The sequence below is a fragment of the Oncorhynchus gorbuscha genome, unplaced genomic scaffold (genome assembly GCF_021184085.1).
Source record: "Oncorhynchus gorbuscha isolate QuinsamMale2020 ecotype Even-year unplaced genomic scaffold, OgorEven_v1.0 Un_scaffold_1424, whole genome shotgun sequence".
In the NCBI taxonomy this organism is placed as follows: Eukaryota; Metazoa; Chordata; class Actinopteri; order Salmoniformes; family Salmonidae; genus Oncorhynchus; species Oncorhynchus gorbuscha.
The window spans coordinates 112,976-125,120 of record NW_025746207.1 but is presented as its reverse complement, the minus strand read 5'-3'; the positions used below and the strand labels follow the sequence as shown (position 1 = coordinate 125,120).

Genomic DNA, 12,145 nt, shown 5'->3' with positions numbered 1-12,145 from the left:
TACTCCACACCCCTGTCTAAATGTTGACCTGATACTCCACACCCCTGTCTAAATGTTGACCTGATACTCCACACCCCCCTGTCTAAATGTTGACCTGATACTCCACACCCCCTGTCTAAATGTTGACCTGATACTCCAAAAATGTTGACCTGATGATAAATGTTGACCTGATACTCCACACCCCCTGTCCTGTCTAAATGTTGACTTGATACTCCACACCCCCTGTCCTGTCTAAATGTGGACCTGATACTCCACACCCCCTGTCTAATGTTCCTGTGAACAAATAAGGAGCCCACTGATTGTCAGTTCAGGATGTGGGCTCTGACCACTGATGTCATTTGTGTGCTGTGATTCGTGCAGGTGCGTCTGCTGGGTGTGGTTTCTCAGGGCCAGCCCACCTTGGTCATCATGGAGCTGATGACTAAAGGAGATCTGAAGAGCCACCTGAGGTCACTACGGGCTAAAGATGTAAGTTACCTATCCGTCATCCTGACCCCTAACCTCTCATCCTGACCCCTACCACCTCGTCACCTGAGGTCACTACGGGCTAAAGATGTAAGTTACCTATCCGTCATCCTGACCCCTAACCCCTCATCCTGACCCCTAACCTCTCATCCGGACCCCTACCACCTAGTCACCTGAGGTAACTTTGGGCTAAAGACTTAAGTTACTTACCCCTCATCCTGTTCCCTCATCCTGACCCCTAACCCCTCATCCTGACCCCTAACCCCTCATCCTGACCCCTAACCTCTCATCCTGACCCCTAACCTCTCATCCTGACCCCTAACCCCTCATCCTGACCCCTAACCCCTCATCCTAACCCCTACCGCCTGAGGCCACTAAAAATAATACAATTGTATTTATCACATGCTCCGAATACAACCTTACCTTGAAATGCTTACTTACAAGCCCTTAACCAACAATGCTGTTCAAGAAATAGTTAACAAAATAAAATGTAAATAGTCTGGGTGGCCATTAGTTGTTCAGCAGTCTTATGGCTTGGGGTTAAGGAGCCTTTTGGACCTAGACTTGGCGCTCCGGTACCGTGCTGTAGCAGAGAGAACAGTCTTGATTTTGGGTGACTGGAGTTTAAAAAAAACATGGGCCTTCCTCTGACACCACCTAGTATAGAGGTCCTGGGTGGCAGGGAGCCTGGTATAGAGGTCCTGGGTGGCAGGGAGCCTGGTATAGAGGTCCTGGGTGGCAGGGAGCCTGGTATAGAGGTCCTGGGTGGCTGGGAGCCTGGCGTAGAGGTCCTGGGTGGCAGGGAGCCTGGCGTCGAGGTCCTGGGTGGCAGGGAGCCTGGCGTCGAGGTCCTGGGTGGCAGGGAGCCTGGCGTCGAGGTCCTGGGTGGCAGGGAGCCTGGCGTCGAGGTCCTGGGTGGCAGGGAGCCTGGTATAGAGGTCCTGGGTGGCAGGGAGCCTGGTATAGAGGTCCTGGGTGGCAGGGAGCCTGGTATAGAGGTCCTGGGTGGCAGGGAGCCTGGCTTAGAGGTCCTGGGTGGCAGGGAGCCTGGCTTAGAGGTCCTGGGTGGCAGGGAGCCTGGCTTAGAGGTCCTGGGTGGCAGGGAGCCTAGCTTAGAAGTCCTGGGTGGCAGGGAGCCTGGCGTAGAGTTCCTGGGTGGCAGGGAGCCTGGCGTCGAGGTCCTGGGTGGCAGGGAGCCTGGCGTCGAGGTCCTGGGTGGCAGGGAGCCTGGCGTCGAGGTCCTGGGTGGCAGGGAGCCTGGCGTCGAGGTCCTGGGTGGCAGGGAGCCTGGCGTCGAGGTCCTGGGTGGCAGGGAGCCTGGCGTCGAGGTCCTGGGTGTCAGGGAGCCTGGTATAGAGGTCCTGGGTGGCAGGGAGCCTGGTCCTAGGGATGTACTGGGCCATACGCACTACCCTCTAGCGTCTTGTGGTCGGACGCTGAGCAGTTGCAATACCAGGCAGTGATGCAACCGGTCTGGATGCTCTCGATGGTGCAGCTGTATAACTTTTTGAGGATGTTGTCGTGCCCTCTTCATGACTGTCTTGGAGAGCAAGGAATTTGAATGTCTTGACTCGCTCCACTACCGCCCTGTCCATGTGAATGGGGGCGTGTTCTGCCCTCCTTTTCCTGTAGTCCATGATAATCTCTTTAGCCTTTGTCTGGCTCACGTTGAGGGAGAGGTTGTTATCCTGGCACCACACTGCCAGGTCTCTGACCTCCTCCCTATAGGCTGTCTCATCATTGTCTGTAATCAGGCCTACCACCGTTGTTGTCAGCAAACTTAATGATGGCGTTCGAGTCGTGGGAGACTAAACAGGAGGTGCTAAGCACGCACCCCTGTGGGGCACCCGTGTTGAGGATCAGCGTGGCAGATGTGTTGTTTCCTACCCTTACCACCTGGGGGCAGCCCGTCAGGAAGTCCAGGATCCAGTTGCAGAGGGAGGTGTTTAGTCCCACGGTCCTTAGCCTAGTGTTGAGCTTTGTGGGCATTAAGGTGTTGAATTCTCACGTAAGTGTTCCTTTTGTCCACGTGAGAGAGTGCAGTGTGGAGTGAAATTGAGTTTGTGTCATCTGTGGATCTGTTAGGGAGGTATGCAAATTGGAGTGGGATGATTGTGTTGACGTGAGCCATGACCAGCCTTTCAATACACTTCATGGCTGCCGATGTGAGTGCTACGGGGCTGTAGTCATTTAGGCAGGCAGGTGAATGTCAGTGAAGACACTTGCCAGTTGGTCCGTGTATGCTCTGAGTACACATCCAGTGAAGCGTGCCAACCAGACCAGCTAAATGCCTTTTATTCTCGCTTCGAGGCAAGCAACACTGAAGCATGCATTAGAGCACCAGCTGTTCCCGGACAACTGTGTAATCACGCTCTCCGTAGCCAATGTGAGCAAAACCTTTAAACAGGTCAACATTCACAAGTCCGCGGGGCCAGACAGATTACTCGGATGTGTACTTCTTTGGACACTGTGTTAACTAACCTCCAGATGCCATACAACTCTCCTTACGTGGCCTGCAACTGCTCTTAAATGCAAGTAAAACTAAATGCATGCTCTTTAACCGATCGATGCCCGCCCGTCAAGCATCACTACAAGGGACGGTTCTGACTTAGAATATGTGGACAACTACAAATACCTAGGTGTCTGGTTGGACTGTAAACTCTCCTTCCAGACTCACATCAAGCATCTCCATTTTGCAACAAAGCATCCTTCACTCAAGCTGCTTAACATACCCTCGTAAAACTGACTATTCTACCGATCCTTGACTTCGGCGATGTCATTTATAAAATAGCTCCCAACACTGACTGCATCCAATTTGCTGAGTAATCACAGTGCCATCCGTTTTGTCACCAAAGCCCCATATACTACCCACCACTGCAACCTGTACGCTCTCGTTGGCTGCCCCTCGCTTCATATTCGTCGCAAAACCCCCTGGGTCCAGGCCATCTAAGTCTGTGCTAGGTAAAGCCCCACCTTATCTCAGCTCACTGGTCACCATAGCAGCTCCCACCCGTAGCACGCACTCCAGCAGGTATATTTCACTGGTCACCCCCAAAGCCAATTCCTCCTTTGGTCGTCTTTCCTTCCAGTTCTCTGCTGCCAATGACTGGAACGAAAGTCTATATACATTGTGTGCAAATGAGGTAAGATTCGGGAGGTAAGGCAATAAATAGGCCGTAGTAGCGAAGTAATTACAATTTAGCAATTAAACACTGGAGTGATAGATGTGCAGAAGATGAATGTGCAAGTAGAGATACTGCAAAGGAGCAAAATAAAATAAATAACAATATGGGGATGAGGTAGTTGGATGGGCTATTTACAGATGGGCTATGTACAGGTGCAGTGATCCATGAGCTGATCTGACAGCTGGTGCTTAACGTTAGTGAGGGAGATATGAGTCTCCAGCTTCAATGATTTTTGCAATTCGTTCCAGTCGTTGGCAGCTCACGGATCACTGCACCTGTACATTTGCACACACTGTTTATAACGCTTTGTTTTATATATATATATATACACTGCTCAAAAAAATAAAGGGAACACTTAAACAACACAATGTAACTCCAAGTCAATCACACTTCTGTGAAATCAAACTGTCCACTTAGGAAGCAACACTGATTGACAATAAATGTCACATGCTGTTGTGCAAATGGAATAGACAACAGGTGGAAATTATAGGCATTTAGCAAGACACCCCCAATAAAGGAGTGGTTCTGCAGGTGGTAACCACAGACCACTTCTCAGTTCCTATGCTTCCTGGCTGATGTTTTGGTCACTTTTGAATGCTGGTGGGGCTTTCACTCTAGTGGTAGCATGAGACTGAGTCTACAACCCACACAAGTGGCTCAGGTGGTGCAGCTCATCCAGGATGGCACATCAATGCGAGCTGTGGCAAGAAGGTTTGCAGTGTCTGTCAGCGTAGTGTCCAGAGCATGGAGGTGCTAATGTGCCACAAATGTGCATGTGTCTGCTCAAACAGTCAGAAACAGACTCCATGAGGGTGGTATGAGGGCCCGACGTCCACAGGTGGGGGTTGTGCTTACAGCCCAACACCGTGCAGGACGTTTGACATTTGCCAGAGAACACCAAGACTGGCAAATTCACCACTGGTGCCCTGTGCTCTTCACAGATGAAAGCAGGTTCACACTGAGCACGTGACAGACGTGACAGTCTGGAGACGCCGTGGAGAACGTTCTGCTGCCTGCAACATCCTTCAGCATGACCGGTTTGGTGGTGGGTCAGTCATGGTGTGGGGTGGCATTTCTTTAGGGGGCCGCACAGCCCTCCATGTGCTCGCCAGAGGTAGCCTGACTGCCATTAGGTCCCGAGATGAGATCGTCAGATCCCTTGTGAGACCATATGCTGGTGCGGTTGGCCCTGGGTTCCTCCTAATGCAAGACAATGCTAGACCTCATGTGGCTGGAGTGTGTCAGCAGTTCCTGCAAGAGGAAGGCATTGATGCTATGGACTGGCCCGCCCGTTCCCCAGACCTGAATCCAATTGAGCACATCTGGGACATCATGTCTCGCTCCATCCACCAACGCCATGTTGCACCACAGACTGTCCAGGCGTTGGCGGATGCTTTAGTCCAGGTCTGGGAGGAGATCCCTCAGGAGACCATCCGCCACCTCATCAGGAGCATGCCCAGGCGTTGTAGGGAGGTCATACAGGCACGTGGAGGCCACACACACTACTGAGCCTCACTTTGACTTGTTTTAAGGACATTACATCAAAGTTGGATCAGCCTGTAGTGTGGTTTTCTACTTTAATTTTGAGTGACTCTAAATCCAGACCTCCATGGGTTGATAAATTAGATTTCCATTGATAATTTTTGTGTGATTTTGTTGTCAGCACATTCAACTATGTAAAGAAAAAAGTATTTAATAAGAATATTTCATTCATTCAGATCTAGGATGTGTTATTTTAGTGTTCCCTTTATTCTTTTGAGCAGTGTATATATTTTTCCTATTGCGTTATTGACTGTACTTTTGTTTATTCCATGTGTAACTCTGTGTTGTTTTTGTCGCACTGCTTTGCTTTATCTTGGCCAGGTCGCAGTTGTAAATGAGAACTTGTTCTCAACTGGCCTACCTGGTTAAATAAAGGTGTTCTCAACTGGCCTACCTGGTTAAATAAAGGTGTTCTCAACTGGCCTACCTGGTTAAATAAAGGTGTTCTCAACTGGCCTACCTGGTTAAATAAAGGTGTTCTCAACTGGCCTACCTGGTTAAATAAAGGTGTTCTCAACTGGGTTAAATACCTGGTTAAATAAAGGTGTTCTCAACTGGCCTACCTGGTTAAATAAAGGTGTTCTCAACTGGCCTACCTGGTTAAATAAAGGTGTTCTCAACTAGCCTACCTGGTTAAATAAAGGTGTTCTCAACTGGCCTACCTGGTTAAATAAAGGTCAATAAAAACAATGTAAAAAGAAACTCTACCTCTGGTGAGTAATATCTCGAGACTTCCGTAATATTAGACATTGCCCACCAGCTGTAATTGACAAATAGACACGCACCACCCCTCGTCTTACCAGACTAAGCTGTTCTGTCCTGCTGATGCACGGAAAACCCAGCACACTGAATATTATCCTTATCAGTGTCGTCATTCAGCCACGCCTCGGTGAAACATAAGATATTACAGTTTTTAATGTCCTGTTGGTAGGATAATCTTGAACAGAGTTTATCCAGTTTATTCTCCAGTGATTGTACATTCGCTAATAGAAAGGACGGTGGAGGCGGTTTACCGGAATTGTTAGTTAGATTACTTGTTGGTTATCACTGCATTGTCGGAACTAGAAGCACAAGCATTTCGCTATACTCGCATTAACATCTGCTAACCATGTGTATGTGACAAATAAAATTCGATTTGATTTGACCCACACGCTTACGAATCCTCACAAGGCCCCTGAACTACACCCCCTGTATCTCCATCCTTATGAATCCTCACAAGGCCCCTGAACTACACCCCCTGTATCTCCATCCTTACGAATCCTCACAAGGCCCCCTGAACTACACCCCCTGTATCTCCATCCTTATGAATCCTCCCAAGGCCCCCTGAACTACACCCCCTGTATCTCCATCCTTACGAATCCTCACAAGGCCCCCTGAACTACATCTCCATCCTTATGAATCCTCCCAAGGCCCCCTGAACTACACCCCTGTATCTCCATCCTTATGAATCCTCCCAAGGCCCCCTGAACTACACCCCTGTATCTCCATCCTTATGAATCCTCACAAGGCCCCCTGAACTACACCCCTGTATCTCCATCCTTATGAATCCTCACAAGGCCCTCTGAACTACACCCCCTGTATCTCCATCCTTACGAATCCTCACAAGGCCCCCTGAACTACACCCCTGTATCTCCATCCTTACGAATCCTCACAAGGCCCCCTGAACTACACCCCTGTATCTCCATCCTTACGAATCCTCACAAGGCCCCCTGAACTACACCCCTGTATCTCCATCCTTACGAATCCTCACAAGGCCCCTGAACTACATCTCCATCCTTACGAATCCTCACAAGGCCCCCTGAACTACATCTCCATCCTTATGAATCCTCACAAGGCCCCCTGAACTACATCTCCATCCTTATGAATCCTCACAAGGCCCCCTGAACTACATCTCCATCCTTATGAATCCTCACAAGGCCCCCTGAACTACACCCCCTGTATCTCCATCCTTATGAATCCTCACAAGGCTCCCTGAACTACATCCCCTGTATCTCCATCCTTATGAATCCTCACAAGGCCCCCTGAACTACACCCCTGTATCTCCATCCTTATGAATCCTCACAAGGCCCCCTGAACTACACCCCCTGTATCTCCATCCTTATGAATCCTCACAAGGCCCCCTGAACTACATCTCCTGTATCTCCATCTTTTCTTCACGCGAGTGACAGGGATTTGGGCCTGGTCTGGGAGAAACAGTATATCCTTCGCGTCCGACTCATTAAATTAAAGATCTTTGTCCAGTTTGAGGTGAGTAATTACTGTTCTGATATCCAGAAGCTCTTTCCGGTCTTACGAGACAGTAGCATCAACATTATTCTCAAAATAAGTTACAAACAATGCGAAAAAACACAATGTGTTAGGAGCCTGTAAACTGGCAGCCATCCCCTCCGACGCCATTGCTCCCACATGGACTCTAACCTCTCTCTCCTCTCCTCTCCTCTCTCCTCCTGACAGCCGTCCCAGTCCTACAGTCTCAACCTCCCTCCTCTGAAGGAGATTATTCAGATGGACTCTAACCTCTCTCTCTCCTCTCCTCTCTCTCCTCTCCTCTCTCCTCCCCTACAGCCGTCCCAGTCCTACAGTCTCAACCTCCCTCCTCTGAAGAAGATTATTCAGACGGACTCTAACCTCCTCTCTCTCCTCCTGACAGCCGTCCCAGTCCTACAGTCTCAACCTCCCTCCTCTGAAGAAGATTATTCAGATGGCTGGGGAGATAGCTGATGGGATGTCTTATCTCAACGCTAACAAGTTTGTCCACAGAGACCTGGCCGCCAGGAACTGTATGGTGGCAGACGACTACACCGTCAAGATAGGTGGTAAGAACAGACAGACTTCCTACTAAAGAATTACAAATCAATTAGACTTGTAATTTAGCCTCGTATATCGATGTGAACAGTGTTTTTCTACATGCATGTTAAGTCATTCCCCCGTCTTCCCTGCGTGTGAGTAGATTTTGGTATGACCAGAGACATCTATGAGACAGACTACTACCGTAAAGGAGGAAAGGGGTTGCTGCCGGTCCGATGGATGTCCCCCGAGTCCCTTAAAGATGGAGTGTTCACCACCACCTCGGATGTCTGGTAACTGCACCATTCAACCATTCACCTTCTCATTTCAATGAGGATGGAGCCATTGATTTCACTTCCAGGAGGGACTACATTTAAAAGTTATGGAGCCAACCTTGTAAAAGAGCCTGAACCCCTTTCTCCATTTGTCCCCTCTTGGGAAGCCATTTAGCCTGATGTTTTGAGAGGGACTGGAACACAAGTCCCATTCCAGCTTCTGTCTGTCTGTTTAAAGCAGAGCTGGCCAGTAGGTCTCACTACCATTTATATAAACAGTACACTACTACAGCACACTACAGTAAATATCTCTTCTCTACCTTACTCCTCTCCTCCAGTAACTCCTCTACATTACTCCTCTCCTCCAGTAACTCCTCTCCTCTAGTAACTCCTCTATATTACTCCTCTCCTCCATTAACTCCTCTACATTACTCCTCTCCTCCAGTAACTCCTCTACATTACTCCTCTCCTCCAGTAACTCCTCTACATTACTCCTCTCCTCCAGTAACTCCTCTACATTACTCCTCTCCTCCAGTAACTCCTCTATATTACTCCTCTCCTCCAGTAACTCCTCTACATTACTCCTCTCCTCCAGTAACTCCTCTACATTACTCCTCTCCTCCAGTAACTCCTCTCCTCTACATTACTCCTCTACATTACTCCTCTCCTCCAGTAACTCCTCTACATTACTCCTCTCCTCCAGTAACTCCTCTACATTACGCCTCTCCTCTAGTAACTCCTCTATATTACTCCTCTCCTCCAGCAACTCCTCTACATTACTCCTCTCCTCCAGCAACTTCTCTACCGACACTCTCCCTGGCCAGATGTTAAATTACAGAGCGGACCCAGGAAATACACGCATACACCTCTGATCACACACACACACTTCCTCTCACACACACACACACACACACACACACACACACACACACACACACACACACACACACACACACACACACACACACACACACACACACACACACACACACACACACACACACACACACACACACACACACACACACACACACACACATAGGGTCTTGGTGTCTAGGGTCAGGGTGTATGGTGTATAGGGTCAGGGTGTATAGGGTCAGGGTGTATAGTGTCATGGTGTGTAGGGTCATGGTGTGTAGGGTCAAGGTGTATAGGGCCAGGGTGTATAGGGTCAAGGTGTATAGGGTCAAGGTGTATAGGGTCAGGGTGTATAGGGTCATGGTGTGTAGGTCATGGTGTATAGGGTCAGGGTGTATAGGGTCAAGGTGTATAGGGCCAGGGTGTATAGGGTCAAGGTGTATAGGGTCAAGGTGTATAGGGTCAGGGTGTATAGGGTCATGGTGTGTAGGTCATGGTGTATAGGGTCCGGGTGTATAGGGTCAGGGTGTATAGGGTCAGGGTGTATAAGGTGTATAGGGTCATGGTGTATAGGGTCATGGTGTATAGGGTCAGGGTGTATAAGGTGTATAGGGTCATGGTGTATAGGGTCATGGTGTATAGGGTCAGGGTGTATAGGGTCAGGGTGTATAGGGTCATGGTGTATAGGGTCAGGGTGTATAGGGTCAAGGTGTATAGGGTCAGGGTGTATAAGGTGTATAGGGTCATGGTGTATAGGGTCATGGTGTATAGGGTCAGGGTGTATAAGGTGTATAGGGTCATGGTGTATAGGGTCATGGTGTATAGGGTCAGGGTGTATAGGGTCAGGGTGTATAGGGTCATGGTGTATAGGGTCAGGGTGTATAGGGTCATGGTGTATAGGGTCATGGTGTATAGGGTCATGGTGTATAGGGTCATGGTGTATAGGGTCATGGTGTATAGGGTCATGGTGTATAGGGTCATGGTGTATAGGGTCAAGGTGTATAGGGTCAGGGTGTATAGGGTCATGGTGTATAGGGTCATGGTGTATAGGGTCATGGTGTATAGGGTCATGGTGTGTAGGGTCAAGGTGTATAGGGTCATGGTGTATAGGGTGTATAGGGTCAAGGTGTATAGGGTCATGGTGTATAGGGTCATGGTGTATAGGGTCATGGTGTATAGGGTCATGGTGTATAGGGTCAAGGTGTATAGGGTCAGGGTGTATAAGGTGTATAGGGTCAAGGTGTATAGGGTCAAGGTGTATAAGGTGTATAGGGTCATGGTGTATAGGGTCATGGTGTATAGGGTCAGGGTGTATAGGGTCAAGGTGTATAGAGTCAAGGTGTATAGGGTTATGGTGTGTAGGGCCAGGGTGTATAGGGTCATGGTGTATAGGGTCAGGGTGTATAGGGTAGCCTAGTGGTTAGAGCGTTGGACTAGTAACTGAAAGGTTGCAAGTTCGAATCCCCGAGCTGACAAGGTACAAATCTGTTGTTCTGCCCCTGAACAGGCAGTTAACCCACTGTTCCCAGGCCGTCATTGAAAATAAGAATGTGTTCTTAACTGACTTGCCCAGTTAAATAAAGGTTTAAAAAAATAATTAAAAAAATATTTTAAAAAATAGGGTCAGGGTGTATAGGGTCAGGGTGTATAGGGTCAGGGTGTATAGGGTCATGATGCATAGGGTCAAGGTGTATAGGGTCAGGGTGTATAAGGTGTATAGGGTCATGGTGTGTAGGGTCAAGGTGTATAGGGTCATGGTGTATAGGGTCATGGTGTATAGGGTCAAGGTGTATAGGGTCATGGTGTGTAGGATCAAGGTGTATAAGGTGTATAAGGTTAAGGTGTATAGGGTCATGGTGTATAAGGTGTATAGGGTCATGGTGTATAGGGTCATGGTGTGTAGGGTCATGGTGTATAGGGTCATGGTGTATAGGGTCATGGTGTGTAGGGTCAAGGTGTATAGGGTCATGGTGTATAGGGTCAAGGTGTATAGGGTCATGGTGTGTAGGATCAAGGTGTATAAGGTGTATAAGGTCAAGGTGTATAAGGTGTATAGGGTCATGGTGTGTAGGGTCATGGTGTGTAGGGTCAAGGTGTATAGGGTCATGGTGTATAGGGTCAAGGTGTATAGGGTCATGGTGTGTAGGTCAAGGTGTATAGGGTCAAGGTGTATAGGGTCATGGTGTGTAGGATCAAGGTGTATAAGGTGTATAAGGTTAAGGTGTGTAGGGTCAGGGTGTGTAGGTTGTAGGGTGTATAATCCTGTCTCCTCTCTCTCTGCAGGTCTTTTGGGGTGGTGTTATGGGAGATAGCCAGACTAGCAGAGCAGCCCTACCAGGTCATGGTGTGTAGGGTCAGGGTGTGTAGGTTGTAGGGTGTATAATCCTGTCTCCTCTCTCTCTGCAGGTCTTTTGGGGTGGTGTTATGGGAGATAGCCACACTAGCAGAGCAGCCCTACCAGGGGATGTCCAATGAGCAGGTGCTGCGCTTCGTTATGGACGGAGGACTGCTAGACAAACCAGACAACTGCCCAGACATGCTGTGAGTTACACACACACACCTGGGTGTCCGTTAGCCAGGTATACCATGACCCTACCCGGAGTTACACACACACACCTGGGTGTCCGTTAGCCCGGTATACCATGACCCTACCCGGAGTTACACACACACACCTGGGTGTCCGTTAGCCCGGTATACCATGACCCTACCCGGAGTTACACACACACACCTGGGTGTCCGTTAGCCCGGTATACCATGACCCTACCCGGAGTTACACACACACACCTGGGTGTCCGTTAGCCAGGTATACCATGACCCTACCCGGAGTTACACACACACACCTGGGTGTCCGTTAGCCCGGTATACCATGACCCTACCCGGAGTTACACACACACACCTGGGTGTCCGTTAGCCCGGTATACCATGACCCTACCCGGAGTTACACACACACACCTGGGTGTCCGTTAGCCCGGTATACCATGACCCTACCCGGAGTTACACACACACACCTGGGTGTCCGTTAGCCCGGTATAC

At 49.2% G+C, this 12,145-nt stretch overlaps 1 protein-coding gene across 1 annotated transcript in view; it reads left to right on the top strand.

The window, feature by feature from the left end:
- The first annotated feature begins 351 nt into the window (after positions 1-351).
- The window catches only part of LOC124022786 (insulin-like growth factor 1 receptor), a 29,814-nt gene continuing 18,020 nt past the window's right edge, over positions 352-12,145 (top strand). The window contains exons 1-4 of the mRNA XM_046337471.1: positions 352-468; positions 7,843-8,008; positions 8,143-8,272; positions 11,519-11,653. Of these exons, the coding sequence (XP_046193427.1) occupies positions 409-468; positions 7,843-8,008; positions 8,143-8,272; positions 11,519-11,653 (491 nt within the window). The 5' untranslated portion in view covers positions 352-408. The remainder of the gene's footprint in view (positions 469-7,842; positions 8,009-8,142; positions 8,273-11,518; positions 11,654-12,145) is intronic.